This window comes from Mustelus asterias, unplaced genomic scaffold (genome assembly GCF_964213995.1).
Source record: "Mustelus asterias unplaced genomic scaffold, sMusAst1.hap1.1 HAP1_SCAFFOLD_218, whole genome shotgun sequence".
Lineage (NCBI taxonomy): Eukaryota > Metazoa > Chordata > Chondrichthyes > Carcharhiniformes > Triakidae > Mustelus > Mustelus asterias.
Genome location: NW_027590203.1, coordinates 424723 through 450599, shown reverse-complemented (window position 1 = coordinate 450599; position 25877 = coordinate 424723). Strand labels below are relative to the sequence as shown.

Genomic DNA, 25877 nt, shown 5'->3' with positions numbered 1-25877 from the left:
CTCGAGGATGTTCACAGTAACTTCATTGCAGCGTTAATGTAAACCTATTTGTGACATTAGTAAATAAACTTAAACTTGTCTGAAAGTCTCCCAGTCTGAAAGACCTGCTGGTTAGGGTGCATTGACCCGAACAGGCGCCGGAGTGTGGCGACTAGGGGAATTTCACAGTAACTTCATTTCAGTGTTAATGTAAGCCTACTGTAAGACACTAATAAAAGAACTTAAATTTGTCTATGTGGAGTTTGCACGTTCTCTCTGTGTCTGCGTGGGTTTCCCCTGGGCTCCTGGAATCAACTTTCAGAAATCACAACTTTTCAACAACCAACCTAACTAACTTATCCAACAAATCTTTGCTGTGCGGAGTCTGCACATTCTCCCCGTGTCTGCGTGGGTTTCCTCCGGGTGCTCCGGTTTCCTCCCACACTCCAAAGATGTGCAGGTTAGGTGGATTGGCCATGCTAAATTGCCCCTTAGTGTCAGGGGGACTAGTGAGGGTAAATGCATGGGGTTATGAAGATAGGGCCTGGGTGGGATTGTGGTCAGTGCAGACTCAATGGGCCGAATGGCCTCCTTTTGCACTGTAGGGATTCTATGATTCTTTCACCCTTTGTCGCGACACAAACAAGATTACTTCAAAAGGCTATGCTCTGATATTCCTATTTTATGCATTTGTCCTCCCACTGTTTGCCTTCCACTTACAAGGTTAATGAAATTAGCTAGGAATGTTAGTTAAGAATGTCAGTTTAAGGGTGTTAGCTATCCTAGCTAGGGATGTAACTCATTGGAAAAGTCCCTACACTGCTGTGCCCACGACCACTTCCATCCAGAATCATAGAATCCTACAGTACAGAAGTAGGCCATTCGGCCCATCGAGTCTGCACTAACAACAATTCCACCCAAGCCCTATCTCCATAACCCCATGCATTTACCCTAGCTAGTCCCCCTGACACTAAGGGTCAATTTAGCACGGCCAATCCACCTAACCCGCACATCTTTGGACTGTGTGAGGAAACCGGAGCACCCGGAGGAAACCCACGCAGACACGGGGAGAATGTGCAGACTCCGCACAGACAGTGACCCAAGCCGGGAATCGAACCCGGGTCCCTGGCGCTGTGAGGCAGCAGTGCTAACCATTGTGCCACCGTGTCGCCCCATCGAGACTTCCATCTAGCAGGACAAGGGCAGCAGATACATGGGAACACCACCACCTGCAGGTTCCCCTCCAAACACATAAAAATAAATTAAGGATGGGCAATAAATTCTGGCCTAGCCAGCGATGCCCATTAATCTGAGGGATTCCTGCAGTGATGTTCTGGAGCTGAGATGACCGGCCTCCAACAGCCACGACCATCTTCCTTTGTGCCGGGTATGACTCCAACCAGCGGAGGGTTTTCCCTGATTCCCATTGACTCCAGTTTTGCTGGGGCTCCTGGATTGCACACTCAGTCAACTGCTGCCTTGATGTCAGGGGCTGTCCCCTCCTGAGTTCAGCTCTTTGTTCCAAGTTTGGACCTGGGCTGTAATAAGTGTCCCTGGTGGAAATCAGAGTGAGCGTCAATGAGCGGGGCTTGCTGTGTACGCGCCACTTCATAGCACTGTCGGTGATCCCTTCCATCACTTTCTGGTGATTAAGAAGAGAATGATGGCGCGTTAGTTGACCGGGTTGGATTTGTCCTGGTTTTCGTGCACAGGACATACCTGAAGCAACTTTTCTGGGTGGATGCCAGTGTTGTAGCTGTGCTGGAACACCTTGGCCAGGGGAGCGGCTAGCTCTGGAACCCAAGTCTTCAGTACTGCTGCCTGAATATTGTCAGCACCCACAGCCTTTGCAGTATCCAGTGCCCTCAGATGTTTCTTGTTATAACGTGGAGTGAATCGAATTGGCTGGAGACTGGCCTCTGAGATGCTGGGGACCACTGGAGGAGGCCGAGATGGACCATCCACTCGACACTTCTGGCTGAAGATTGCTGCAAATGATTCAGCCTTTTGCACGGATGCACTGGGCTCCTCCATCATGGAGGATGGGGATATTTGTGGAGCCTCCTCCCCCAGTGAGTTGTTTAATTGTCCACCACCATTCACCACTGGATGTGGAAGGACTGCGGAGCTTAAACCTGATCCAAAAACAGAAAATGCTGGAAAATCTCAGCAGGTCTGACAGCGTCTGTGGAGAGAGAATAGAGCCAACGTTTCGAGTCTGGATGACCCTTCGTCAGAGCTGAAGACAAGGAAAATCGGACGAGGTTTACACGGTGAGGGGAGGCTGATCCGTTGGTTGTGGGATTGCTTCACTCTGGGCTGGTACATGCTGCTGCTATTGTTTAGCATGCGGGTAATCCTGGGTTGTACCTTCACAGGTTAACACCTGATTTATAGGTTTGATTTGATTTGATTTATTATTGTCACATGTATTAACATACAGTGAAAAGTATTGTTTCTTGCGTGCTATACAGATAAAGCATAGCGTTCAGAGAGAAGGAAAGGAGAGAGTGCAGAATGTAGTGTTACAGTCATAGCGAGGGTGTAGAGAAAGATCAACTTAGTGCAAGGTAGATCCATTCAAAAGTCTGACAGCAGCAGGGAAGAAGCTGTTCTTGAGCCAGTTGGTACGTGACCTCAGACTTTTGCATCTTTTTCCCGACGGAAGAAGGTGGAAGAGGGAATGTCTGGGGTGCGTGGGGTCCTTGATTATGCTGGCTGCTTTTCTGAGGCAGCGGGAAGTGTAGACAGAGTCAATGGATGGGAGGCTGGCTTGTGAGATGGACTGGGCTTCGTTCACAACCCTTTGTAGTTTCTCAGGTATGCCTGGTGTTCATCCTGGCATTGCTCTCCTGTACTCTTTATTGATGTGGAGATGCCGGCGTTGGACTGGGGTAAACGCAGTAAGAAGTTTAACAACGCCAGGTTAAAGTCCAACAGGTTTATTTGGTAGCAAAAGCCACACAAGATTTCGGAGCCCTAGTTTGTGTCTTTATATGCCCTGTTTGTGAACAGAATTCCCACTCACCTGAGGAAGGGGCTTAAGGCTCTTTATTGAACCAGGGTTGATCCCCTGGTTTGATGGTAATGGTGGAACGAACAAAGAACAAAGAACAGTAGAGCACAGGAACAGGCCCTTCGGTCCTATCTAGACCAATCACTCATATCCCTCTACTCCCCGTTTGTTCATGGGTCTATCCAGATAAGTCTTAAATGTCGCTAACGTAACTGCCTCAACCACCTCACTTGGCAGTACATTCCAGGCCCCCACCGCCCTCTGTGTAAAAAGCTTCCCCCGCACATCTCCACTGAACCTTTCCCCCCTTATCTTGAACTTGTGCCCTCTTGTAATTGTCATTTCTACCCTGGGAATAAGCTTCCAACTGTTCACCCTATCTATACCCCTCATAATTTTATAAACTTCTATCAGATCACCCCCTCAGCCTCCGTCTTTCCAGGGAGAACAATCCCAGTTTACTCAACCTCTCCTCATAGCTAATACCCTCCATACCAGGCAACATCCTGGTAAACCTTTTCTGCACTCCCTCCAAAGCCTCCACGTCCTTCTGGTAGCGTGGTGACCAGAATTGGGCACAATATTCCAAATGTGGCCGAACCAACGTTTTATACAACTGTAACATAATTTGCCAATTTTTATACTCAATGCCCTACCCGATGAAGGCAAGCATGCGACAGCTTTCTTCACCACCTTTTCCACCTCTGCTGCCACGTTTAAGGATCTGTGGACTGTGCTCCCAGATCTCTCTGTGTGTCTATACTCCTGATGGTTCTGCCATTTATTTTATAGCTCCCACCTGAATTGGATCTACCAAAGTGCATACAAAATGGAGTGGGGGGATATACGAGGCTCCGAGCCTTAGTTTATTCACCTGGTGGTAAAACTGTCAATTATGGATAACTCAAGCATATCATGTACAGACACCAGCGGATAGAGATTAGTCTGGACCTTTTCTCAGATTCATTTGTGCACTCAGACCAAGAGTCCAGGTGAAACTTAGGCCTCAGGCTTCATTAAACCATTCCGACTGAGCTGCCAGTGCCCATCCCAACATCCGTCGCCAACTCCAGCCTGCATGAGACTTAGCAACAGTGACTGAATCACACCTGAGGAGAGTGGGGAGGAGGACAGTGGGAAGGGAGTTGATTCGAGCCACCAGCAGAGGAAGCAGACAATCACGGCCTACTCCTCCTGGCTCCACGTTAATTATCAATCACCGTTGAACTTTCCGTGGTTTGCAGAGCCTCATCCTCCCACAAAAACCTGAGTGGATCAGACCCAGTGGGGGCTTTGCTCAGGACAGCCCAATTGCCCCGAGGAGGTCCTCATAAGTTACAACAACCTGCATTTATATGGCACCTTTAAAAGATTCCCAGAAGCACTATCGAACAAACTGCGACATCGATCCACATCAGGGGATATTAGGACAGGCGGGCAAAAGCTTAGTCAAAGAGATAGGTGTTAAGGAGCATCTTAAAAAAACTAAAAGAGAGGCAGCAAGGTGTAGGGAGGTGTAATAACTCCACGGAGGCGAAAGTTCCATCACCAAGTTACTTTATTTACACCATATATCTGTACACAGCCAGCTCTCCAGTTGCTCCCTGCTGAATGCAGGCAGAGAGACTGACACACCCGCTTTAAATAGGGAGCATGAGGCGCCCTGATTTAACCATCAACTAGGACTGATCAGGTAGTTCCTACTCTAGCAAGCCGACCTCATTAGCCTGGCTGAAGTCAGCGCAGGAGAAAATTCCAGAACACGGGGCCCACAGTTAGCTGTTTACACAGTCGCCAATATGGAACAAGCCATAGAATCGTAGAATCATAGAATCCCTACAGTGCAGAAGGAGGCCATTCGGCCCAGCGAGTCTGCACCGACTACAATCCCACACAGGCCCTATCCCCATAACCCCATGTATTTACCCTGTTAGTCCCCCTGGCACTAAGGGTCAATTTAGCACGGCCAATCCACCTAACCCGCACATCTTTGGACTGTGGGAGGAAACCGGAGCACCCGGAGGAAACCCATGCAGACACGGGGAGAACGTGCAAACTCCACACAGACAGTGACCCAAGCCGGGAATCGAACCCGGGTCCCTGGCGCTGTGGGGCAGCAGTGCTAACCACTGTGCCATCGTGCCGTAAAATCAAGGATGCTCAAGCAGCTGGAATTCGAGGAGTGCAGAGAGATTTCAGAAAGTCATGGGGCTGAAGGACGTGCTGGTTAGGGTACATTGACCCGAACAGGCACTGGAATGTGGCGACTGGGGGATTTTCACAGTAACTTCATTTCAGTGTTAATGTAAGCCTTACTTGTGACACTAATAAATAAACTTTATAAAACATCTGTTGTAGGTGGCTGCCCCAGGTAGATCACCATCATCCCCAATCCCAATATTACTGGGCGTTTGTTTGACATCTAGTGAAACTGATTACTTTGAATCTTTTCTTTGACCAGAAATGGAGTCAATGACGACCAGTTTCTATTCCAGTGTGTGTGTCCTAATGGGCAATTTATTGCACTGAAATAATTATATCTGTGTGTGCATATTATTTATTAAGAATGTATATATAGGTGGCACAGTGGCACAGTGGTTAGCACTGCTGCCTCACAACACCAGGGACCCGGGTTCGATTCCAGCCTCGGAGAGTCTGTGCAGAGTCAGCACGTTCTCCCCGTGTCTGCGTGGGTTTCCTCCGGGTGCTCCGGTTTCCTCCTACAATCCAAAGATGTGCGGGTTAGGTTGATTGGCCATGATAAATTGCCCCTTAGTGTCAGGGCGATTAGCAGGGTAAATACGTGGGGTTATGGGGATTAGGGCTTGGGTGGGATTGTTGTCGGTGCAGGCTCGATGGGCCGAATGGTCTCCTTTTGTACTGTAGGGATTCTATGATTCTAAGAGGATGTAAGGAGGCTACAAATGGACATCGATAGGTTGAGTTACTGGACAAAAATCTAGCAAATGGATTATAATCATAGAATCCCTACACCTCTAATGAGGCCATTCAGCCCATCTCACCCAGGCCCACTCCCCAACCTATCCCCTGGCCCCACACATTTACCCCACTAATTCCCCCTAACCTGCATATCTGGGGACACTAAGGGTCAATTTAGCATGGCCAATCCACCTAATCCGTACATCTTTGGACTGTGGGAGGAAACCGGAGCACCCGGAGGAAACCCACGCAGACACAGGGAGAATGTGCAAACTCCACACAGACAGTGACCCGAGGCCGGAATCGAAACCAGGTCCCTGGCACTGTGAGGCAGCAGTGCTAACCACTGTGCCACCGTGCTACCCATCTCTAAATGTGGGTAAATGCCAGTCAGAGTAGAAACAGCAGGACATATAGGATGAATACGTGGCTGAAAAGCTGGTGTAAGGGCGAGGGTTTCAGATTCCTGGGGCCTTGAGACCGATTCTGGGGGAGGTGGGACCTGTACAAACTGGATGGGTTACACCTGGGCAGGACTGGGACTGAAGTCCTGGGGTGGAGGGGGGGTACTTGCTAGAGTGGTTGCGTTGGATTTAAACTAATATGGCTGGGGGCGAGGGTGAGAACCTTTGCAAGGATTCAGAGCAGGGGCAATTAAGAACACAAGAAAAAACAGCAAGGAGAATAAGGAAAGTGATAGGCAGAGAAATCAAAGGCCAGAGTCAGATAAGGACACAGTAAAAAATAGTAAAAACGGGGCAAGGAATGTTAAGGTTTTGTACCTGAACAGTCAGGGCATTTGAAATTAAATGGATGAATTAGTTGCACAGATAGTTGTGAAGGGGTGTGATATAGTTGGGATTATGGAGACATGGTCCAAGGTGACCAAGGATGGGAACTAAACATTGAGGGCTGTTCAGTTTAGGAAGGACAGGCAGAAAGGAAAAGGTGATGGAGTTGCTGTGGTAAAGCACTGTTAGCTTATTACCTGTATATGTGACATGCCTGGACACATCCCTACCCGAGACTCCTCCCCCCCCGGTCCAGGTATAAAGGCGACTGCTCCCCACCCCCCTGCCTCAGTCTGGACCAGTTCATCAGCATGGGTGTGCTCCAAGTCTTTTGCTAATAAAAGCCTATTTGTTCTTGCACACAAACTAGTCTTTGCTCGATTGATGGTGTATCAATTACATTGTTCATTAAAGATGACATTGGTACGATATTGAGGAAAGATATTAGTATAGATGATGTGGAATCTGTAGGGGTCAAATAAAGAAACAACAAGGGGCAAAAAAAACATTGGTGGGGGTGGTTTACAGACCCCAAACTGCAGTGGTAATGTTGGTAATTGCATTAGACAGGAAATCAGAGATGCATGTGTTAAAGAAACATCTGTGATTATGGGGGCCTTTAATCTGTGTATAGATTGAGAGAGTCAATAGAGGAGAAATTTCTGGAGTGTATACGGGATGGTTTTCTGGAGCAAGACATTGAGGAACCAACAAGGGAACAGACCATCTTGGACTATGCAATGAGAAAGGATTAGTTGGCAATCTAGCTGTGAGCCCTTGGGGGTGAGTGACCATAATACGGTAGAATTCTTTGTCAAGGTGGATGGTGATGTAGTTAATTCTTAGACCAGGGTCCTGAATCTCAGTAAAGGGAACTATGATGGCATGAGGCATGAATCGGCCATGATGGACAGAGAAACATTACTGAAAGGAAAAACAGTGGACAGGCAATGGCAGATATTTAAAGAATGAATAGGTGAACTCCAGAAGTTGTTTATTCCTGTTTGGCGCAAGAGTGGAAAGGGAATTGTGGCCAAACCATGGATTACAAGGGAAATTAGAGATAGTGTCAGATTCAAGGAAGAAACATACAAATTGGCAAGAAAAAGCAACAGGCCCGAGGATTGGGAGCAGTTTAAAATTCAGCAAAGGAGGGTCAAGGGATTGATTAAGAAGGGAAAATGGAGTATGAAAGTTAACTAGCGAGGAACATAAAAACTGACTGTAAAAGTTTCTATCGATATGTAACGAGAAAAAGATTGACAAAAATGAATGTAGGCCCCTTACAGTCAGAAACGGGGGAAACCATTAGCTATGAGGAGAGATTGAATAAACTGGGATTGTTCTCCCTGGAAGACGGAGGCAGAGGGGCGACCGGATAGAAGTTTATAAAATTATGAGGGGTATAGATAGGATGAACAGTTGGAAGCTTTTTCCCCAGGGCAGAAATGACAATTACAAGGGGGCACAAGTTCAAGGTAAAGGGGGGGAGGGGGGCAGAATCCTCTGTCCTTCCAGGGCAGAATTCACCCAGTATTCACCCAGAGGCAGGTTGTGATCTCACCACGCAGGGAGCACCACCTAGCTCGGGGAATCCCACGTTCAAAAGCACTCAGTGCCTGACCAAGGCACCCAGCATTGGGAAGGCGAGGGGGGGGGGGGAGGTGGTCTCACTGAGAATCACCCACCTTGTGGTTGCTCCTGACCTCCCCTCCCCGTCATCCTCATGACCCCCACCCTGTGCCCCCCCCCCCCCCTCCCCCCAGCTCTCATCTGTGGCCTGGGATCCAGTGACAATCCTATGAGCCTTGGGTAGGTGTAGTACCCGCAACAGCCACCACCCCTGTGGCGGCATTGTTGTTCAACAGAGGAGCCAGCCTCTGATTGGCTCCCAGTCCTTGGCCGATGCAACTTCCACCTATGGCGTCCTTGACCCTGGGGAAAGGGCTGCCATTGGCCTATCGACTGCCTGAGTGGTGGACTTTCCCCGAAAGGAGACAGCGCTGGGCTTTTACCAGGTCTCCAACCGGCAACTGAGAACCCTGTCACTACCATAAGATGCCAGCCAAAGACCATAAGACATAGGAGCAGAATTAGGCCACTCGGCCCATCGAGTCTGCTCAGCTATTCAATCATGGCTGATATTTTTCTCATCCCCATTCTCCTGCCTTTTCCCCATAACCCCTGATCCCCTTATTAATCAAGAACCTATCTATCTCTGTCTTAAAGACACTCAATGACCCGGCCTCCACAGCCTTCTGCGGCAAAGAGTTCCACAGATTCACCATTCTCTGGCTGAAGACATTCCTCCTCATCTCTATTTTAAAGGATCATCCTTTTAGTCTGAAGTCGTGCCCCCTGGTTCTAGTTTTTCCTACTAGTGGAAACTTCCTCTCCACGTCCACTCTATCCAGGCCTCGCAGTATCCTGTAAGTTTCAATAAGATCCCCCCTTGTCCTTCTAAACTCCAACGAGTACAGACCCAGAGCCCTCAACCATTCCTCATACGACAAGCTCTTCATTCCAGGGATCATTCTTGTGAACTTCCTCTGGACCCTTTCCAAGGCCAGCACATGGGCGGCACGGTGGGTACAGTGGTTAGCACTGCTGCCTCACAGCGCCAGGGACCCGGGTTCGATTCCCGGCTTGGGTCACTGCCTGCGTGGAGTTTGCACATTCTCCCCGTATCTGCGTGGGTTTCCTCCGGGTGCTCCGGTTTCTTCCCACACTCCAAAGATGTGTGGGTTAGGTGCATTGGCCGTGCTAAATTGCCCCTTAGTGTCAGGGGGACTAGCTAGGGTAAATGCATGGGGTTATGGGGGTAGGGCCTTGGTGGAATTGTAGTCGGTGCAGACTTGATGGGCCGAATGGCCTCCTTCTGCACTGTAGGGATTCTATGATTCTATCCTTCCTTAGATACAGGGCCCAAAACTGCTCACAATACCCCAAATGGGGTCTGACCAGAGCCTTATACAGCCTCAGAAGTACATCTCTGCTCTTGTATTCTAACCCTCTCAAGATCCCTGTCGCCACCATAAGATGCCAGCCAAAGAATCTTCCGACATAGAAGGAGGCAACTCAGCACACCATATCTGTGTCTGACATCTGTGAGAGCTTTCCAACTTGTCACTGCCCTGCTCTTTCCATGATGTGGAGATGCCGGCGTTGGACTGGGGTAAACACAGTAAGAGTTTTAACAACACCAGGTTAAAGTGTGGGCTGGGCTGAGAGGTGGCAAATGGAGTTTAATGCGGAAAAGTGTGAGGTGATTCACTTTGGAAGGAGTAACAGGAATACAGAGTACTGGGCTAATGGTAAGATACTTGGTAGTGTGGATGAACAGAGGGATCTGGGTGTCCATGTGCATAGACCCCTGAAAGTTGGCACCCAGGTTGATAGGGTTGTTAAGAAGGCGTACGGTGTGTTAGCTTTTATTGGTAGAGGGATTGAGTTTCGGAGCCAGGAGGTCATGCTGCAACTGTACAAAACTCTGGTGCGGCCGCATTTGGAGTATTGCGTACAGTTCTGGTCGCCGCATTATAGGAAAGATGTGGAAGCGTTGGAAAGGGTGCAGAGGAGATTTACCAAGATGTTGCCTGGTACGGTGGGAAAATCGTATGAGGAAAGGCTGAGGGGCTTGAGGTTGTTTTCGTTCGAGAGAAGAAGGTTAAGAGGTGACTTAATAGAGGCATATAAGATGATCAGAGGATTAGATAGGGTGGATAGTGAGAGCCTTTTTCCTCGGATGGTGTTGGCTAGCACGAGGGGACATAGCTTTAAATTGAGGGGTGAGAGATATAGGACAGATGTTAGAGGTAGGTTCTTTACTCAGAGAGTAGCAAGGGCGTGGAATGCCCTGCCTGCAGCAGTGGTGGACTCGTCAACGTTGAGAGCGTTCAAGTGGTTATTGGATAAACATATGGATGATATTGGAATAGTGTAGATTAGAGGGGCTTTAGATTGGTACCACTGGTCGGCGCAACATCGAGGGCCGAAGGGCCTGTACTGCGCTGTAATGTTCTATGTTCTATGTTCTAAGTCCAACAGGTTTATTTGGTAGCAATGGCCATTAGCTTTCAGAGCGCTGCTCCTTCGTCAGATGGAGTGGAAATCTGCTCTCAAACAGGGCACAGACACACAAAATCAAGTTACAGAATACTGATTAGAATGCAAATCTCTACAGGTTGTATGTTGTAAGCAGGAAGATTCTCACCATATCGATAGACAACATCCCTTGATTTGTGCTGTTTTTTGATGTTTCAATTGTAGGAACGTAATCTTCCATTTCCCTGCTCCGGACCTCAAGAACTGATGTCCAGGAAAGGACGTTGTATCCCAGGAGATTCCACTCCTCTGTGTCCATGATCCCGCTGTATTGACTTGGTCAATGGGAGTTCAGCTAGATTAAGGTGAGCTACTGATTTCCTCTCTCAAAGAGCAAAGTAAAGTTAAAGTTTATTTATTAGTCACAAGTAAGGTTTACATTAACACTGCAATGGAGTTACTGTGAAAATCCCCGAGTCGCCACACTCCGGCGCCTGTTCGGGATCAATGCATCTAACCAACACGTCTTTCAGACTGTGGGAGGAAACCGGAGCACCTGGAGGAAACCCACGCAGACACGGGGAGAACCTGCAGACTCCACACAGACAGTGACCCGAGCCAGGAATCGAACCCGGGTCCCTGGCGCTGTGAGGCAGCAGAGTTTTTCTCTCTCTTATGAAGCAACTGATGGAATATGAGTGAAACTGCCACTTCGTACATGACTGATACACAGTCCACTGCTCCCCCAACACAAGGTGTTTCCTTTCATCTGCCGTATAGAATCATAGAATCCCTACAGTGCAGAAGGAGGCCATTCAGCCCATCGAGTCTGCACCGACCACAATCCCACCCAGGCCCTATCCCCGTTATCCCACATATTTACCCCGTTAATCCCTCTAACCTACACATCCGGGAACTCTAAGGGGCAATTTTAGCACTGCCAATGCACCTAACCCGCACATCTTTGGACTGTGGGAGGAAACCAGAGCACCCGGAGGAAACCCACGCGGACACGGGGAGAACGTGCAAACTCCACACAGACAGTGACCCGAGCCGGGAATCGAACCCGGGTCCCTGGCGCTGTGAGGCAGCAGTGCTAACCACTGGGCCACCGTGCCGCCATTGGGTTTCAAAGACAAACTGGATTGCACAATGTGATCAGAAATGCTAATCAAAATCCTCATAGAAATATAGAATCCCTACAGTGCAGAAGAGGCCATTCGGCCCATCGAATCTGCACCGACTCTCTGACAGAGCATCTTGTCCAGGCCTTCTCCCTGCAACTGCACACATTTCCCATGGCTAATCCATCTAACCTCCAAACCTAGGGACAGTAAGGAGCAATTTAGCATGACCTATGCACCGAACCTACATGTTATAATACACCTGTCACAAGTACGCTTACATTAACACTGCAATGAAGTTACTGTGAAAATCCCCTAGTTGCCACACTCCAGCGCCTGTTCGGGTAACACTGAGGGAGAATCTAGCACCTAGCCAGCGCGTCTTTCGGACTGTGGGAGGAAACCGGAGCACCCGGAGGAAACCCACGCAGACACGGGGAGAATGTGCAGACTCCACACAGACAGTGGCCCGAGGCCGGAAATGAATTTGGGTCCCTGGTGCTTCATCGCAGTGTTAATGTAAGCCTACTTGTGACAATAAGAAAAAATTAACAAACAAATAAATAAATAATATTGAAGAAAGTCTAGGATTAGCCTGCTTCATTGGCTAGGGATGAATCTTGTACTGTCATAAATGGCACTTTACCTCAACTGTCAGGGCACGAGGACAGACAGCTGTGTGTGTGGACATTGAGGGGGAACAGGAGGGAAAGAAGGGAAGAAGGTTGTAAAAAAAGGAATAGAATTGCACTCCCCTTATTCCACCCATTGATCAAGTTAAACCAGCAGATCAAGGACACAGAGGAGTGGGGAGGCAATGGCCTAGTGGTATTATCACTAAACTATTAATCCAGACACTCAGCTAATGTTCTGGGGACCCGGATTCGAATCCCACCACTGGTGGAATTTGAATTCCATAAAATATATCTAGAATTAACCATCGTCGGAATAACCTATCTGGTTCACTAATGTCCTTTAGGGAAGGAAATCTGCCGTCCTTACCTGGTCTGGCCTACATGTCACTCCAGAACCACAGCAATGTGGTTGACTGTCTGTGTGGAGTCTGCATGTTCTCTCCGTGTCTGCGTGGGTTTCCTCCGGGTGCTCCGGTTTCCTCCCACAGTCCAAAGATGTGCGGGTTAGGTTGATTGGCCATGCTAAATTGCCCCTTGGTGTGAGGGAGAATTAGCAGGGTGGTTACGGGGATAGGGCTGGGGATGGATTGTTGTCAGGGCAGGTTCGATGGGCCCAATGGCCTCCTTCTGCACTGTAGGGATTCGATGACTCTCAACTGCCCTCGGGCAACTAGGGATGGGCAATAAATGCTGGCCAACCAGCAACAGCCATGTCCCACACCTGAATTTTTAAAAAATCTCCTGGGATATGATCTCCGTTCCTGGACAACAATTCTTGAGGTTCAGAGCGGAAAACGGAAGATCATGTTCCTACACCTCATCCTGAAACAAAAAGATTACAAATGGAAGGGGTATGTCCAGCACTTAGATTGAAGAAGGGTGAGGGAGCGATAGTTACAGGGCGAAGGATGGGGGATGGAGGAGGGAGGGAGGGAGACAGAGGAGGGGCAGCAGAGAGAGAAGGAAGAGGAATGGGGTGGGAGAGAGAGATGGAGGGAGGAGTGAGAACAGAGGAGGATGGGGGATGGAGGAGGGAGGGAGACAGAGGAGGGGCAGTAGAGAGAGAAGGAAGAGAAGTGGGGTAGGCGAGGGGGATGGATGGGGGATGGAGGAGGGAGGGAGACAGAGGAGGGGCAGTAGAGAGAGAAGGAAGAGAAGTGGGGTAGGCGAGGGGGATGGATGGGGGATGGAGGAGGGAGGGAGACAGAGGAGGATGGGGGATGGAGGAGGGAGGGAGGGAGACAGAGGAGGATGGGGGATGGAGGAGGGAGGGAGGGAGACAGAGGAGGATGGGGGATGGAGGAGGGAGGGAGGGAGACAGAGGAGGATGGGGGATGGAGGAGGGAGGGAGGGAGACAGAGGAGGATGGGGGATGGAGGAGGGAGGGAGGGAGACAGAGGAGGATGGGGGATGGAGGAGGGAGGGAGGGAGGGAGACAGAGGAGGAGCAGCAGAGAGAGAAAGCGGAGGAGTGGGGTAGGGGAGAGAGATGGAGGTAGGAGTGAGGAAAGAGGAGGCACACGTATCTCCATGGTAACGCAATGTCAGTTTTTCCTGGGTAAATCCTTTAGCAAATTTAGAAATGCCTCTCTTCCCAGGTGAATGCTGAGTAAAATGACGCAACCAATCAGGGAGCCACTTCAGAGGAGGAAGTCGCTTGGGCCCATGTCTCCGAATGCCGCCAAGAGACTGTATCGCAATCTGTCCTTCAGGCTAAAGGGTGGCTCCAGCTCAGACGAGAGCTGCCTCATCAGAAAAATAGATAAAGAAAGAAGCAGGAAGTCTTCATCCCTGGTACGGATTCTCAATCTAACTCTGATCGACAATTCCCAGAGTAAATCCCGCTTCTTAACACCTGGCATGTTTGGTAGCATCATTATTCAAAGGGTTTGTCCGGAAGGTCACTATAACTAGAAAACAGCTCAATCATTCACAAAGTATTTACCACACTAAAATCGGCCCCTTGGCCCAACATGTTCACGCTTGTGTTTGTGGACCACATGAGCATATACTCTGATGTATATGATTTGATTTCACAGAATACTACAGTGCAGAAGAGGCCCTTCAGCCCATCGAGTCTGCATGAAATGCCCTGACCTGCCCATCTAATCCCACTTGCCAGCACTTGGCCCATAGCCCTGAATGTTATGATGCGCCAAGTACTCATCCAGGTACTTTTTGAAGGATGTGAGGCATCCCGCCTCCACCACCCTCCCAGGCAGCGCATTCCAGACCCTCACCACCCTCTGGGTAAAAAAGGTTTTTCCTCAAATCCCCCCTAAACCTCCCACCCCTCACTCTTAACTTGTGTCCCCTCGTAACTGACCCTTCGACTAAGGGGAACAGCTGCTCCCTATCCACCCTGTCCATGCCCCTCATAATCTTGAACACCTCAATCAGGTCGCCCCCTCAGTCTTCTCTGCTCCAGAGAAAACAAGATGTGGAGGTGCTGGTGTTGGACTGGGGTAAACACAGTAAGAAGTCTCACAACACCAGGTTAAAGTCCAACAGGTTTATTTGGTAGCAAAAGCCACACACGCTTTCGGAGCGCTGCTCCTTCGTCAGGTGAGTGGGAGTTCTGTTCACAAACAGGGTATATAAAGACACAAACTCAATTTACAAAATAATGATTGGAATGCGAGTCTTTAAGGTAATCAAGTCTTAAAGGTACAGACAATGTGAGAGGAGAGAGGCTGGACTTGCAAATTCTCACTAACTGTCCTGTCTGGAGACAATACCCTTCTCTTTAACCTGTGCTTAACCCTCTCTCCACTCACATTGTCTGTACCTTTGAGACTTGATTACCTGTAAAGACTCACATTCCACCCATTATTCTGTAAATTGAGTTTGTGTCTTTATATGCCCTGTTTGTGAACAGAACTCCCACCCATCCGAAAGCTAGTGGATTTTGCTACCAAATGTTGGACTTTAACCTGGTGTTGTGAGACTTCTTACAGAGAAAACAACCCAATCCTATCCAAGTCAGCATGGATTTAGTAAGGGGAGGTCGTGCCTGACAAACCTGTTAGAGTTCTTTGAAGAGATAACAAATAGGTTAGACCAAGGAGAGCCAATGGATGTTATCTATCTTGACTTCCAAAAGGCCTTTGACAAGGTGCCTCACGGGAGACTGCTGAGTAAAATAAGGGCCCATGGTATTCGAGGCAAGGTACTAACATGGATTGACGATTGGCTGTCAGACAGAAGGCAGAGAGTTGGGATAAAAGGTTCTTTCTCAGAATGGCAACCGGTGACAAGTGGTGTCCCGCAGGGTTCAGTGTTGGGGCCACAGCTGTTCTCTTTATATATTAACGATCTAGATGACGGGACTGGGAGCATTCTGGCCAAGTTTGCCGATGATACAAAGATAGGTGGAGGGGCAGGTAGTATTGAGGAGGTGGGGAGGCTGCAGAAAGATTTAGACAGTTTAGGAGAGTGGTCCAAGAAGTGGCTGATGAAATTCAACGTGGGCAAGTGCGAGGTCGTACACTTTGGAAAAAAAAAGAATAGAGGCATGGACTATTTTCTAAACGGTGACAAAATTCATAATGCTAAAGTGCAAAGGGACTTGGGAGTCCTAGTCCAGGATTCTCTAAAGGTAAACTTGCAGGTTGAGTCCGTAATTAAGAAAGCAAATGTAATGTTGTCATTTATCTCAAGAGGCTTGGAATACAAAAGCAGGGATGTACTTCTGAGGCTTTATAAAGCACTGGTTAGGCCCCATTTGGAGTACTGTGAGCAATTTTGGGCCCCACACCTCAGGAAGGACATACTGGCACTGGAGCGGGTCCAGCGGAGATTCACACGGATGATCCCAGGAATGGTAGGCCTGACATACGATGAACGTCTGAGGATCGTGGGATTATATTCATTGGAGTTTAGGAGGTTGAGGGGAGATCTGATAGAAACTTACAAGATAATGAACGGCTTAGATAGGATGGACGTAGGGAAGTTGTTTCCATTAACAGGGGAGACTAGGACGCGGGGGCACAGCCTTAGAATAAAAGGGAGTCACTTTAGAACAGAGATGAGGAGAAATTTCTTCAGCCAGAGAGTGGTGGGTCTGTGGAATTCATTGCCACAGAGGGCTGTGGAGGCCGAGACGTTGAGCGTCTTCAAGACAGAAATTGATAAATTCTTGATTTCTCGAGGAATTAAGGGCTATGGGGAGAGAGCGGGTAAATGGAGTTGAAATCAACCATGATTGAATGGTGGAGTGGACTCGATGGGCAGAATGGCCTTACTTCCGCTCCTATGTCTTATGGTCTTATGGTCTTATAACCTCCCTTCATAACTGAAATGTTCCATTCCAGGCAACATCCTGGTGAATCTCCTCTGCAGCACCTCCAGTGCGTTCATGTCCTTCCTATGATGTGGTGATCAGAACTGCACACAGTGCTCCAGCTGTGGCCTCACCAAAGTTCTATACAATTTGATTTACTATTGTCACATGTATTAGTATACAGTGAAAAGTATTGTTTCTTGTGTGTTGTACAGACAAAGCATACCATTCATAGAGAAGGAAACAAGAGGGTGCAGAATGTAGTGTTACAGTCATAGCTAGGGTGTAGAGAAAGATCAACTTAAACTCTTTAAACTTAATCTCCTCCAGTTTTTCTAATCACGGATGCAGAGTGCGTACTTTGACAATGGTAAAGATGTCTCTATCACTGTAAGGCCTGACCCAATCTCAATGCGCATGGTCACCAGCGAAAAGAACTACACAAAAACTGGAGCATTTACACCTACATTTCTTTTTATTTATTTGTGGGACGTGGGCGTCGCTGGCTGGGCCAGCAGTTATTGCCCATCCCTAGTTGCCCCTTGAGAAGGTGGTGGTGAGCTGCCTTCTTGAATCGCTGCAGTCCATGTGCTGTGGGTTGACCCACAATGCCGTTAGGGAGAGAATTCCAGGATTTTGACCCAGCGACTGTGAAGGAACGGCCGATATATTTCCCAGTCAGGATGGTGAGTGGCTTGGAGGGGAACTTGCAGGTGGTGGTGTTCCCATGTATCTTCTAGATGGAAGTGGTCGTGGGTTTGGAAGGTGCTGTTTAAGGATCTTTGGTGAGTTGCTGCAGTGCATCTTGTAGATGGTACACACTGCTGCTACTGAGCGTCGGTGGTGGAGGGATTGAATGTTTGTAGATAGAACCATAGAACCATAGAAAATTACAGCTCAGAAACAGGCCTTTTGGCCCTTCTTGTCTGTGCCGAACCATTTTATGCCTAGTCCCACTGACCTGCACTTGGACCATATCCCTCCACACCCCTCTCATCCATGAACCCGTCCAAGTTTTTCTTAAATGTTACCACTTTATCCGGCAGCTCCTTCCACACTCCCACCACTCTCTGCGTGAAGAAGCCCCCCCTAATATTCCCTTTAAACTTTTCTCCTTTCACCCTTAACCCATGCCCTCTGGTTTTTTTCTCCCCTAGCCTCAGCGGAAAAAGCCTGCTTGCATTCACTCTATCTATACCCATCAAAATCTTATACACCTCTATCAAATCTCCCCTCAATCTTCTACGTTCCAGGGAATAAAGTCCCAACCTATTCAATCTCTCTCTGTAACTCAGCTTCTCAAGTCCCGGCAACATCCTTGTGAACCTTCTCTGCACTCTTTCAATCTTATTTACATCCTTCCTGTAACTAGGTGACCAAAACTGTACACAATGTGTACAGATGTGGTGCCAATCAAGCGGGTTGCTTTGTCCTGGATGGTGCCGAGCTTCTTCTCATACACACCGCGCCTTCGGAATACTTAAAGGCCCAGAATTTGAAATTGCATTGGTGTAAGTCAAATGGAATTCTAAGTGCACAAAGATACTGAGGTGGTAGCGATCCGGCATTGTAATAAACCCACAGTATGTAATTACCCTGAAAGGTCCAGTGTAATACGGTTCCATTACCCCACAGTGGGACTCAGGGAACACACTGACATCTCAGACCTGCCACAGTAAGATAACACAGTGCTGATCACGTGGGGAAGGATGCCCACAATGTGATTCATGTGCCGAGTTAAAGAAATCTACACCATCGCTGTTCAGGCAAGCAACTCGGCAGAATGGGCTTTCTTGTTGTTGCCATAGAGACCACTCAAAGCCGGGGATTCTTGCAAACCCTGACATGTGTCAGCTGCACGTCAGGTGGATGTTGGATAGAGAAACATCAGGAGAGCTGTCACTGCCAATGGTGTGAAAAGAACAGCATTATCGAACTCAGTGCTTCAATAAGTAACAGCGACGGGGGAGAGGGGACTCTGTGGGTCAGTGTGTGTCAGTGTGGGTGGGGAACTCTGTGGGTCAGTGTATGTCAGTGATGGGGGTGAGGAACTCTGTGGGTCAGTGTGTGTCAGTGATGGGCGTGGGGAACTCTGTGGGTCAGTGTGTGTCAGTGTGGGTGGGGAACTCTGTGGTTCAGTGTGTGTCAGTGATGGGGGTGGGGAACTCTGTGCAATAGTGTATGTCAGTGGGGGTGGGGAACTCTGTGGGTCAGTGTGTGTCAGTGATGGGCGTGGGGAACTCTGTGGGTCAGTGTGTGTCAGTGTGGGTGGGGAACTCTGTGGTTCAGTGGGTGTCGGTGATGATGCAGAGTGAACTCTGTGGGTCAGTGTGTGTCAGTGTGGGTGGGGAACTCTGTGGGGCAGTGTGTGTCTGTGATGATGCAGAGTGAACTCTGTGGGTCAGTGTGTGTCAGTGTAGGTGGGGAACTCTGTGGTTCAGTGTGTGTCAGTGATGATGCAGAGTGAACTCTGTGGGTCAGTGTGTGTCAGTGTGGGTGGGGAACTCTGTGGTTCAGTGTGTGTCTGTGATGATGCAGAGTGAACTCTGTGGGTCAGTGTGTGTCAGTGTGGGTGGGGAACTCTGTGGGGCAGTGTGTGTCTGTGATGATGCAGAGTGAACTCTGTGGGTCAGTGTGTGTCAGTGTAGGTGGGGAACTCTGTGGTTCAGTGTGTGTCAGTGTGGGTGGGGAACTCTGTGGTTCAGTGTGTGTCAGTGATGATGCAGAGTGAACTCTGTGGTTCAGTGTGTGTCAGTGTGGGTGGGGAACTCTGTGGGGCAGTGTGTGTCTGTGATGATGCAGAGTGAACTCTGTGGTTCAGTGTGTGTCAGTGTGGGTGGGGAACTCTGTGGGGCAGTGTGTGTCTGTGATGATGCAGAGTGAACTCTGTGGGTCAGTGTGTGTCAGTGTGGGTGGGGAACTCTGTGGGGCAGTGTGTGTCAGTGTGGGTGGGGAACTCTGTGGGTCAGTGTGTGTCTGTGATGATGCAGAGTGAACTCTGTGGGTCAGTGTGCTTCTGTGAGGCGGGTGGGGAATTCTGTGGGTCAGTGTGTATCAGTGATGGGTGTGGGGAGCTCTGTGGGTCAGTGTGTCTGTGATGGGTGTGGGGAACTCTGTGGGTCAGTGTGTATCTGTGTGGATGGGGAACTCTGTGGGTCAGTGTGTATCAGTGATGGGTGTGGGGAACTCTGGGTCAGTGTGTGTCTGTGATGGGTGTGGGGAGCTCTGTGGGTCAGTGTGTGTCTGTGAGGGGGTAGGGAGCTCTGTGGGTCAGTGTGTCTCAGTGATGGGGGTGGGGAACTCTGTGGGTCAGTGTGTGTCTGTGGGGGGTGGGGAACTCTGCGGGTCAGTGTGTGTCAGTGATGGGGGTGGGGAACTCTGTGGGTCAGTGTGTGTCTGTGAGGGGGTGGGGAACTCTGCGGGTCAGTGTGTGTCAGTGATGGGGGTGGGGAACTCTGTGGGTCAGTGTGTGTCAATGATGGTGCAGAGGGAACTCTGTGGGTCAGCGTGTGACTGTGAGGGGGTGGGGAACTCTGCGGGTCAATGTGTGTCTGTGAGGGGGTGGGGAGCTCTGTGGGTCAGTGTGTGTCTGTGATGGGGGTGGGGAACTCTGCGGGTCAGTGTGTGTCTGTGAGGGGGTGGGGAGCTCTGTGGGTCAGTGTGTGTCTGTGAGGGGGTGGGGAACTCTGCGGGTCAGTGTGTGTCTGTGAGGGGGTGGGGAACTCTGTGGGTCAGTGTGTGTCAGTGATGGTGCAGAGGGAACTCTGTGGGTCAGTGTGTGTCAGTGATATCCGGTCGGATATTTCAAGGTGTTCTATGAAGCTCGCCTGACCTGTAATGTTTTATGTTGAATTTGGCGAGGATGAGCGTTGAGAGGTTTGACTCCGGGTGAGATTCAACTGACCCACGAGGAGCTTTTATCAAAAACAAAGCTTCATTAAGAATATTGTTGACATGTATAGTTAGACACTCAGCAAGAACTTTTACCAATTACAAACAAGAAACACAGCAAACACGATAATGTATAACTCTTGAGGAAATATCTCTCATGTGTTCCAACCAAAGCCAACATCCAATACACAAACCCCTCCAAATAAACACAATACAGCATAGGGTAATGCCCACTCGTTACAGGAATCCCGCCTCCTGGGTTCAATGCTGAAAATCCCTTGTGAAGAAACTCAGAAGAGGTTGTAGTCGAATCTGTTTCCCAAAACACAGTTTCTTTAAGGCAGGATGGCCATAAGCCCCTCCTTCAATGAACTGAGAATAGTTTCAGAACCAAACAAAGAGAAGAAAAGGGAGAGAGAGAGAGAGCTTCTGAGCTCGCTGCTAAACTGCTCCCAACACACTCCCCAAAACCAAACTGAAAGCCCAAAGGAAAAACCCCCTACCTGACTGACACAGCTTAGCTCCACCCCCAATGACATCACTGAAGCTGTAAGCGGCATGACTTAAAAAGAAAACTTCCTTAAAGGTACACTCACACGACAGGGGAGAGGGAACTCTGTGGGTCAGTGTGTGTCAGTGATGGGGGTGGAGAACTCTGTGGGTCAGTGTGTGTCAATGATGGGGGTGGGGAACTCTGTGGGTCAGTGTGTGTCTGTGATGGGAGGTGGGGAACTCTGTGGGTCAGTGTGTGTCAGTGATGGTGCAGAGGGAACTCTGTGGTTCAGTGTATGTCAGTGGGGGTGGGGAATTCTGTGGGTCAGTGTGTGTCAGTGATGGGGGTGGGGAACTCTGTGGGTCAGTGTGTGTCTGTGAGGGGGTGGGGAATTCTGTGGGTCAGTGTGTGTCAGTGACGGTGCAGAGGGAACTCTGTGGGTCAGTGTGAGTCAGTGATGGGTGTGGGGAGCTCTGTGGGTCAGTGTGTGTCAGTGGGGGTGGGGTACTCTATGGGTCAGTGTGTGTCAGTGATGGGGGTGGGGAATTCTGTGGGTCAGTGTGTGTCTGTGAGGGGGGTGGGGAAATCTGTGGGTCAGTGTGTGTCTGTGATGGGGTGGGGAATTCTGTGGGTCAGTGTGTGTCTGTGAGGGGGGTGGGGAACACTGTGGGTCAGTGTGTGTCTGTGATGGGGGTGGGGAACTCTGTGGGTCAGTGTGTGTCTGTGAGGGGGGTGGGGAACTCTGTGGGTCAGTGTGTGTCTGTGATGGGGGTGGGGAAGTCTGTGGTTCAGTGTGTGTCAGTGGGGATGGGGTACTCTATGGGTCAGTGTGTGTCTGTGATGGGGGTGGGGAACTCTGTGCGTCAGTGTGTGTCAGTGATGAGGGGTGGAGAACTCTGTGGGTCAGTGTGAGTCAGTGGGGGTGGAGAACTCTGTGGGTCAGTGTGTGTCAGTGATGGGGGTGGAGAACTCTGTGAGTCAGTGTGTATCAGTGATGGGGGTGGAGAACTCTGTGGGTCAGTGTGGGTCAGTGGGGGTGGAGAACTCTGTGGGTCAGTGTGTGTCAGTGGGGGTGGGGAACTCTGTGGGTCAGTGTGTATCAGTGATGGGGGTGGAGAACTCTGTGGGTCAGTGTGTGTCAGTGGGGGTGGGGAACTCTGTGGGTCAGTGTGTGTCAGTGATGAGGGTGGAGAACTCTGTGGGTCAGTGTGTGTCAGTGGGGGTGGGGAACTCTGTGGGTCAGTGTGAGTCAGTGGGGGTGGAGAACTCTGTGGGTCAGTGTGTATCAGTGATGGGGGTGGAGAACTCTGTGGGTCAGTGTGTGTCAGTGGGGGTGGGGAACTCTGTGGGTCAGTGTGTGTCAGTGATGAGGGTGGAGAACTCTGTGGGTCAGTGTGTGTCAGTGGGGGTGGGGAACTCTGTGGGTCAGTGTGAGTCAGTGGGGGTGGAGAACTCTGTGGGTCAGTGTGTGTCAGTGGGGGTGGGGAACTCTGTGGGTCAGTGTGAGTCAGTGGGGGTGGAGAACTCTGTGGGTCAGTGTGTATCAGTGATGGGGGTGGAGAACTCTGTGGGTCAGTGTGTGTCAGTGGGGGTGGGGAACTCTGTGGGTCAGTGTGTGTCAGTGATGAGGGTGGAGAACTCTGTGGGTCAGTGTGTGTCAGTGGGGGTGGGGAACTCTGTGGGTCAGTGTGTGTCAGTGGGGGTGGGGAACTCTGTGGGTCAGTGTGTGTCAGGGATGAGGGTGGAGAACTCTGTGGGTCAGTGTGTGTCAGTGGGGGTGGGGAACTCTGTGGGTCAGTGTGAGTCAGTGGGGGTGGAGAACTCTGTGGGTCAGTGTGAGTCAGTGGGGGTGGAGAACTCTGTGGGTCAGTGTGTGTCAGTGGGGGTGGAGAACTCTGTGGGTCAGTGTGAGTCAGTGGGGGTGGAGAACTCTGTGGGTCAGTGTGTGTCAGTGGGGGTGGGGAACTCTGTGGGTCAGTGTGTATCAGGGATGAGGGTGGAGAACTCTGTGGGTCAGTGTGTGTCAGTGGGGGTGGGGAACTCTGTGGGTCAGTGTGAGTCAGTGGGGGTGGAGAACTCTGTGGGTCAGTGTGTCGACAAGGGTGTTAAGAACTAAGGGGTGTGTTACAGGACAGTGGTATGGAGGTCTGAATCAGATGAATCTTATTGAGTGGCGGAGTGTGATCTGTGTCCGAGAGCTCTGCTCCCGCCCCTCTTATTATCTTAAATTACAATATTTTTATCAAGTTTGAAATTAAGAATTTGCTGAATTTGGTTTTCTATAAGGTCCAAATCAGAATATAGAATGATTGCTCTCAAACCCACATGAAATTTTCTGCCTTTTATATATAACTTTAAATTTCTAGAATATTCAGTACGATTCGATCTTTGATGCGGTGGAACACGAGGATCTTGATGCGGTTCAGCGGATACTGGAGCAACCGGGCACTCAGGACAGTCTGAATGAGGTTACCAGCAATGGGCTGGTGCCTCTGGATATCGCTGTCCTGACTAACAACACCTCAATGGCTAGCCTCTTGATGAATTCTGGAGCCAGGGGTAACCATCAGTGTGAGTAGGGAATGTTCTGCCCTTTGACTTGCTTTCCTCTGAGCTCGCTCTCTTTTGTCCAGGGTTGTGGGGTTTGCCCATGATCTGTGCCACTGCCTGCACCTCCACTGGCACAGCACTGAGTGGGTAACTTCTGCTACTCCCACCAAAGACCAAGCACTCCTTTATCCCGACCCACTTTGTGGAGTGCCCAGAATTGGCAAACTCTCATTCTTTCCCTGAACCAATATTCAGACTGTTGGGTGACTGATGCCATTTTCTACATACGATCCGACCTATTAATCCAGGAGAGCGGCGGTGCAGGTGGGGGGGGGCTCCTCCGGGTGCTCCGGTTTCCTCCCATGGTCCGAGAGATGTGCAGGTTAGGTGGATTGGCTATGTTACATTGCCCCTTAGTGTCCAAAGATGTGCGGGTTAGATGGATTGGCCGTGCTAAATTGCCCCTTAGTGTCCAAAGATGTGCGGGTTAGATGGATTTACCATGTTAAATTGCCCCTTAGTGTCCAAAGATGTGCGGGTTAGGTAGATTGGCCATGCTAAATTGCCCATTAGTGTGCAAAGATGTGCCGGTTAGGTGGATCAGCGGGGTAAATCCACGGGGTTACGGAGATAGGGCGCAAGGGGATGCTGTGGACCTGGGTAAGATGCTCTTTCGGAAGGCCAGTGCAGACTCGATGGGTCAAATGGCCTCCTTCTGCGCTGTAGGGATCCTATGGATTCTGTGAAGGATGTAGCAGTGTCTGGGTGCAGACAACCCATTTGCTCCATTAGTCTGAGAGTGATCGCAAGGTCCCTACCCGTCTGTGGGCTTTCTATTGACTTTAGAATATTGGGCGCTTAGGACTCATTGGCAACCCTGGCAAACTGTCCTCAAAACAAGGTTTGTCGGAATGTGTTCCCCTGGTTTGCACGATTACCCTGGCTAGCACTGCTGCCTCACAGCGCCAGGGACCCGGGTTCGATTCCCGGCTTGGGTCACTGTCTGTGTGGAGTTTGCACATTCTCCCCGTGTCTGCGTGGGTTTCCTCCAGGTCCTCCGGTTTCCTCCCACAGTCCAAAAGATGTGCGGGTTAGGTGGATTGGCCATGATAAATTGCTCCATAGTGTCCCAGGATGTGCAGGTTGGATAGTTTAGTGGGGTTACAGGGTTGGGGTGGGATGCTCTATTGGAGAGTTGGCGCAGACTCGATGGGCCGAATGGCCTTCTTCTGCGCTGTAGGGATTGTACCCTGTTACACAATGCTTGGCCCGGGGAGCGGGGAATGTGGGTGAAGCAGCAAGACAGACGTCTCCGAGCAAGTTTGCACCCATCCCTAAAGTCAACCGAGGCTGCTGGGAAATCTAGGAGGCAGCCTTTAGTGACATCCCAACCCTGCTCTCTTTAATCTCTCTCTCTCTCTCTTTCTCTCTCTTAATCTCCATGATCTTCACACTGCTGTCCTCTCTCTGCAGTCAATGAAGGAAACTGGGAGATGCATCTGGCCACATTAGTGAGCAAAGCTGGACAGAAGGTTACTGAGCTGACCGAGCTCAGGGCTGAAGCTTCAGAGGCCGATTTCCACAGTAAGACCAGGGAACTCCGGACCTGGAAGTTCAGGCAGAAGTTGTACAAGCAGATGAAAGCTGCTTTTGAGAGCGCGTGTAAGTACTTAAAGTCAGCAGAACCTTAGCAGGGCCTGAGGACTTGCTGCTCTAGAATATGATTTAATTTATGTCTATTGTATGTCCGGGACAATGAGGTGACCATCGGAGCAGGGAAGCTGTGCCACTTGTTAACAAAGTACACAGAACAGTACAGCACAGGAACAGGCCCTTTGGCCCTCCAAGCCTGCGCCGATCATGATGCTGCCTAAACTAAAACCGTATGCACTTCCGAAGCCCATATCCTCCCATTCCCATCATATTCATGTATTCGTCTCGATGCCCCTTAAATGCCGCTATCGTACCCGCTCCCACCACCTCCCCGGGCAGCGCGTTCCAGACATTCACCACCCTCTGTGTAAAAAACTTGCCTCGCACATCTCCTCTAAACTTTTCCCCACGCACCTTAAACCCATGTCCCCTAGTACTTGACTTTTCTGCCCTAGGAAGGAACATCTGACTATCCACTCT

General features: G+C 49.8%; 1 protein-coding gene across 1 annotated transcript in view; it reads left to right on the top strand.

Moving 5' to 3' along the window:
- LOC144485766 (ankyrin repeat and fibronectin type-III domain-containing protein 1-like) overlaps positions 1 to 25877 on the top strand; it is a 173779-nt gene that overhangs the window by 62378 nt on the left and 85524 nt on the right. Inside the window, exons 2-5 of the mRNA XM_078203853.1 lie at positions 10996 to 11135; positions 14127 to 14322; positions 23561 to 23765; positions 25218 to 25406. Coding sequence (XP_078059979.1) covers positions 14131 to 14322; positions 23561 to 23765; positions 25218 to 25406 — 586 coding nt within the window. The 5' untranslated portion in view covers positions 10996 to 11135; positions 14127 to 14130. The remainder of the gene's footprint in view (positions 1 to 10995; positions 11136 to 14126; positions 14323 to 23560; positions 23766 to 25217; positions 25407 to 25877) is intronic.